The sequence below is a fragment of the Microtus ochrogaster genome, unplaced genomic scaffold (assembly GCF_000317375.1).
Source record: "Microtus ochrogaster isolate Prairie Vole_2 unplaced genomic scaffold, MicOch1.0 UNK10, whole genome shotgun sequence".
Lineage (NCBI taxonomy): Eukaryota > Metazoa > Chordata > Mammalia > Rodentia > Cricetidae > Microtus > Microtus ochrogaster.
Window position 1 is genome coordinate 7,538,715 of NW_004949108.1, and position 6,013 is coordinate 7,544,727.

The 6,013-nt window shown below is 43.3% G+C and overlaps 1 protein-coding gene across 3 annotated transcripts in view; it reads right to left on the minus strand.

Moving 5' to 3' along the window:
* Positions 1-6,013, minus strand: part of Nbas (neuroblastoma amplified sequence) — a 313,151-nt gene that overhangs the window by 108,730 nt on the left and 198,408 nt on the right. For all 3 annotated transcript variants that reach the window (XM_026788959.1, XM_013353527.1, XM_005366539.3), the window contains exons 39-40: positions 4,740-4,816; positions 4,268-4,405 (exon numbers count right to left, since the gene is read on the minus strand). In XM_026788959.1, the coding sequence (XP_026644760.1) occupies positions 4,268-4,405; positions 4,740-4,816 (215 nt within the window). The remainder of the gene's footprint in view (positions 1-4,267; positions 4,406-4,739; positions 4,817-6,013) is intronic.

A 6,013-nucleotide genomic window follows, 5' to 3' on the forward strand; every position in this document is an offset into this window, starting at 1 on the left:
CACAGACAGGGAGGACTCCAGGAAGGTGCTCCAGTGTGTAAGCAATGCCTGTACAGACAGGGAGGACTCCAGGAAGGTGCTCCAGTGAGATGGTAAGCAATTCCGAGGAAGGACCAAGTGAGGGCCAGATGGGAAAGTTTTCTGCACACTCAGTCACACCTATCAGGGACTGCGTATACATAGAACTTGGAGCTTTCAGTATGGGGAAGAAGAGCAAAGACAACTGTAATCAGAATTTTCCTCCAAAGAATGCTTTAGAGATTTTTCTGAAAGTGAAACAGAAGGGGTCAAGGTGCGGCTCCGGGGCCAGGTCTCTGGCTGTCTCAGAGCTGTTACGTGGAGTATATACTGAATCTCTCTTTGGTCCTCTTGTCTCTAGCATTCAGTACTCTGATCCACACATCATACAACTATCTTTTTAAAAAGTTTTACTTTCATATTTTTACAATTTCACAAGTGTGTGCTTTGCATACCAATCCCTCTTCCCTCCCTACCAACTATGTCAACACTTTCCCCTCCCCAAAATCTCTTACATGTATTGTGTTTTGTTTTGTGACCCAAGGTCACTGTCATTTGGTGACAGTGGGTTTGGAGTTACAGGTTGAAGCATGGAGGGCTCAGCAGCATGCACATGACTAAAGACAGTGACTCTCTTCCAGACTCTACTGATAAAACAACCATCCAGAGGTGCAAGATAAGGGCCACAAGATCCCTCCCTTTCCTGACTGACTGTTGATGGAGCTAGTCTTTTGTGTGCCCGGTGCAGGTAACTGCTGCTGCTGAGAACTAAAGGCTACAGAAGCTGTACTGGGTCTAGGGAATGGTGTTTCCTTGTTCGGCACACAGTCTTCCAGCTCCTGCATACTGCAGCTCACATAGCGTGCTCTCTCTTCTCCCTGACTAATGATTTTTTTAATTTGTATATATGGATCTAAATATACAGGGATATGCAAATGACGACAGGTGCCTGCAGATGCCAGAAGATGTTGGATCCCAGGAGCTGGAGTTACAGGTGATGGTTAGCTATTTGGCACAGGTGCTGGCAACCAAATCCAGGCCCTCTGCAAAAGCAGGATATGCTCTTAATCCCTGGCCATCTTTGCAGCCACCTTGTGCATCTCTTAACAGATGGGGAGAACACTTGTAGATCAATGAGGTCAGGAATCTTCCTTTTACATCCCAATGGGAAGGCCAGAGTAAGAGGTGTTATAGGTAGTTAGTGATAAGTGTGCTGAGAGCTTTGGCATTTTCTGAATTCAAGGAAAATGCAGCAGAATACATTGCATATGGTGGGAAGCTGATATATAGATGGCTATAATGGTTAATGTTCATTGTCATCTTGATTGGATGTGAAAGCTTAAGTTCTCAGGAGATTCGTAAACTGTACCTCTGAGCGTATCTCTGTTTCCAGTAGGAACTAAGTGAGACGCCTGCCCTGAATGTGGATGATACTGTGCCAAAGGTTAGAGGTCTGAGTTGAATAAAGTGGGGGAAAGAGGGAATCCTGTAGCAGGACCACAGCCTCATTTCTCTGCTGCCCTGCTGTCTGGAGGAGGACAGCCTCTGCCACACACTCCTGCCACCTTGGTATTCTGATTGTTTCATACTCTAAACAATGGAATCAACCAACCATGGACTAAGATCTAAAACTGGAAGCTAAGAGATGCCTTTAGCCTCGGGAAGACAGTTGGAATGTGGGACTTCAAATAATGTTAGACCTATTAAGACAATGGAGAGAGACTCTTGGTGCCGGACTGGATGCAGTCAACATTATACTGTAGATATGACCTCTTTGGGGGTCAGGGATGTAAAGCTGTGATCTAGGGAGATGTGTTTGGGTGTCACATTGATAAGAAATGGACTTGTATCACCAAGGCTAGGAGAGAAGATGGAATAACAGGGAGCAGGAGAAACCCATAATCCTCTCTGCAACTTCCCCCAAGTGCTACTACCATCAGGTTGTGGGATGCCTCTTCCAGCAGTGAGGTCAACCCAATAAGAACTCAACCCTTGGAAATTACAAACAATAGCAGCAGAAATCTTGCCTCTTTTAAAAATGTTTCTCTTGGGTGACTGCAGCCATGACCAAAAGCTGAGTGAAATGGGAGAGAGGGCCCCTTCACACAGCACCTGTGCTGCATGCCAATGACCTCCAGAACACAGTCAACTGTGCTTCAAGAGTCAACTCATCTTCCGGGAAAATAGTCCCGTTTACAACAAGGTACAATGCATTTTGGCAAAGTAAAGCATCACTGTGCTTCAACAAATTGGTGTCTTAAAGCAAATTACTTGTTCCTATTGGGTATAATAAAGTACTAATGAAAACAAGCAAAAAATAAACTCACTACAAATCCCCACTTAGCCCCCACTTAATCTCTATGATAAGACGCCTGCTCTGGTTTAAATGAGAATGGCCCCCAGAGAGTCCCATATTATGGTGGAACTGTTCGGGAAGGAGTAGCAGGAGTGGCACTGTTGTGGAGGTGTGTCACTCAGGATAGCCTTTGAGCTTTCAAAAGACGCAAGCCATTCTCAGTGCCTGCTGCTTGCAGTCTGAAATATGTCCCCTCAGCTGCTCCTTCCTCCATGCCTTAACTCTGCCATCAGGATTCCAGTCCTTTGGGACCAGATGACCGATTAAATGCTTTCTTTTCTAAGTTGCCTTGGCCATGGAATTTTGTCACAGCAGTAGAAAGGAAACTAATATAACACCTCACTAAAGAATCTCGAGTGAGGAAAGATTTGCATTGGCATATACTTTCAAAGAATCTGGTTCACCACAGTAGGGAGAAAGCATGCTAGAACTGCTCCATGCATGGAAGTGGTGGCTTGTAGTGTGGTTTGTTCACATCTTGAAAAATCAGAAAACATGGACCTTGTAACAAAAGGAGAAGTATATATTGCCTCCAGGCCTTGACTAGTTAGCCATTTCTGCTACATAGATCAGGTAGAGTCCCTAAATGAATGCCTCACACTTAGTGGGGTAAGAACACAGTGCTTGCTTAGCCAAACGCTACTAAGGTATTAAAACAGACCTAGGAACAATGCACACCCAACAGTGGCCAGGTCCTAGGAAGATAACCCTATACTGTGATAGACTGGTACAACCACTCGTCTTTTAAATAAAAACTGAAAGATGAGAGCAACTGTTCTCACATGTAGAATCCACATGTTTTAAGGGACTAGTGTATTTAGAATGGTTATGACAGCTAAAATTTTGATAAACCTGTGAAATTTAAAATTATTTCTTCATAGTCAGCCTTGAGCAGAGGAGGAGAATCTTGCTTCAGTAGACATTAGGTGTGTACACACTGTGGCTGTGAAAGTCTGATCTATTTAACTATGCATTGAAGTTCTCTTAAAACGATCCAAATCAAATAATAGATCATTTCCTAATGCTGATCCTTACATGTGCTTCACACAAGTAAACTGCAGGATTTCCCAGTAGTGACGGCCACACTTTTGGTCAACAACAGGAATGCAACTAGTCCTGTCACTCAGAACTTAGCATTGAGGAGCACCTGGAGCTTGTGGCAAATGTAGACAGGATTACATCTGTACACTTGGTGCCTCCTCACCTTGGGATCACAAAGAAAGGTGCAGTATCATTCACGGATCACACCGCTCGCTGTGATGGTGACTGAAAGCTTACAGCCACAGAATCTAGAATCATCTGGGAGGTGGGCCTCTGGACATCCCTAAGGGGGATTACCTTGACTGTGTCACCTGAGATGGGAAGACTCACCACCACAGATCACATTTCCCCGGGCTGTGATCCTGGACTTATAAACAGAGGGAACTAAACAGTGTGTATGCACCGACTATGGACAGAATGGGAGTAACTGCTTCAAGCTCCTGCTGCCCACTTCCACCAACATGGCATGCACCTTGAGCTGTGAACTAAAGGTAAACCTTCTATCCTGTAACATGTGTCAGTATTTATCACAAGAATAGGAAAAGAAACGAAGGTGTCTACTATGCTAATTTAGAGTCAGTCTCCTTGGGAGATGGGAAGTAAAAAACCAATTTTGCCTTTTAGTCTCTCCTAAGAGCTTAGTAAAATCACCTTTGAAGAAGTGAGAGAGGATAAAGATTTACCATTGCTATTATTAAACAATTGTCTCTTTATGCTATCCAGAAGCAGCTGTGTCTCATAGAAAAGGATAGAGCTGTTTGTGGAAAACCATTGTATATAAAAGCTTATTCTGACTATTTCAGAAAGGCTATAATTCAACTCAATAGTAAAGCAGAAACCATAAGGACTCACCCTGTAAAGAGGATGGCACTTGTCCCTGAAACATGGAACCAATCGGGCATAGATCTGTAGGCTGTAGTAGTACGCTGCCAGCTGGAGAGACAATGCCGAGTGAGCCTGCTTCTCAAAACACTTGTTAGCATCTAACACCTAGGAAGAAGTGGTAGAGAATCAACTCAGAAGTGATCACGCACTGATTACCCTAGGATTATAATACAAACTTCCTATCATATCAGCTTGAGTCCATCATAACAGGCAGTAAGAACGTTCAGAAATAAAGTAGACCTCACTATATAAAAGCAGATTGAAAGACAAACTGAACATTGAATTAGCATTATACAGTTTGGTCTCTGGATACTGACTGAGCTCTGGTACCTAGACATTATCAGGAAAGGAAGACATATACCATACACAGTTTCACTGACAATGATTCCCAAGATAGGCTTTTGTGTTTTTAAGTTCTATGTTGCTAAGGTGAGCTTACCTGTGGTAAGGCAAGAAGATAAGCAAGAGCCAGCGTCATGTCATGAGGCAAAGCATCACTTGCTAGCTGCAGAAGAACTGAATGTAGAGGGGATAAACACAAAAACTGCATTACTCAGGATGGAACTTGCTATTGTTATTTTGTTAAAAAGCCATGCAGTAAAATTCCTACTGAATATTTATGTTCGTACACATGGACCTGCGCTGCTCTCTGCTGCAGTCAGCGAACAGATGCTCGCCTGGTACAATGCTGAGAATGAGCCATGAGTGCTTAGTGCCAATGGAAACACCTACAGCATCACCCCCACCTGCCAGGTGCAGGGACCACAGAGGAAGAGGAGGCAGACAGGAGAGGGGAGGAGTCCTGGGAAACACTGCCTTTTGCAGCTGATAGCAACTGGGGAGGGGGAATCGCTGTTTTTTAAGAATGTGGCCACCAGGAGGACTTCCCATGCACATAGCGGTAACACTAATTAGAGTTAATGAAATACAGAAAAATAAAATAAAATTGGGGGGAGCATGGAACTAGAATGGGGTCAGTTTGGAAAACTGGAGGAAAATAGGTGGTAAAAATATGGTTACTGTATGATATTCTTGAGAATAAAAAAAATCTTTAAAATTACCTTACATTGCATTAGAACCACATGGCACTTAGTCAAAAGTGTCATGCTTTTAGCCTTATATGAAAAAACAGCTTAACACAATTTACCTGCTCATGAAACTGTACTTGGCACTGACTTAACACAGATCACATCAAACTATGTTAACTATGTTCATCTCTCTGTAACTGGAAAAATCTAGAGTGTGTGTTACTAACACTTGAGGTATCCCTGACAGAGCAGGTCTTGTAAAGTTCAAGCATAAAGACATCCATGATGGGTCCTCAGAATGTAGCCTTTTCAAAGACAAGGATCTTGCTGCAAAACCCTCTGTATCCAGAACAGCTAACTGCGGTGATTACATGAATACCATAAGACCAGAACAATGGGACAGCTTAATAAGGGGCTGCAGAGATGGTTCAATAGTTAGAGCCCTGGCTGTTCTTCCAGAGAACCCAGTTTCAATTCCCCAAACCTACATGATAAGTCACAATTACCCATAATGCCAATTCCATGGGATCCAAGGCCCTCTTCTGCCTTCTGTGAGCACAAGACACATATAAGGTACACAGACATACATGCACTTATGCAAAACACTCATACACATATATGGTACACAGACATACATGCACTTATGCAAAACACTCATACACATATATGGTACACAGACATACAT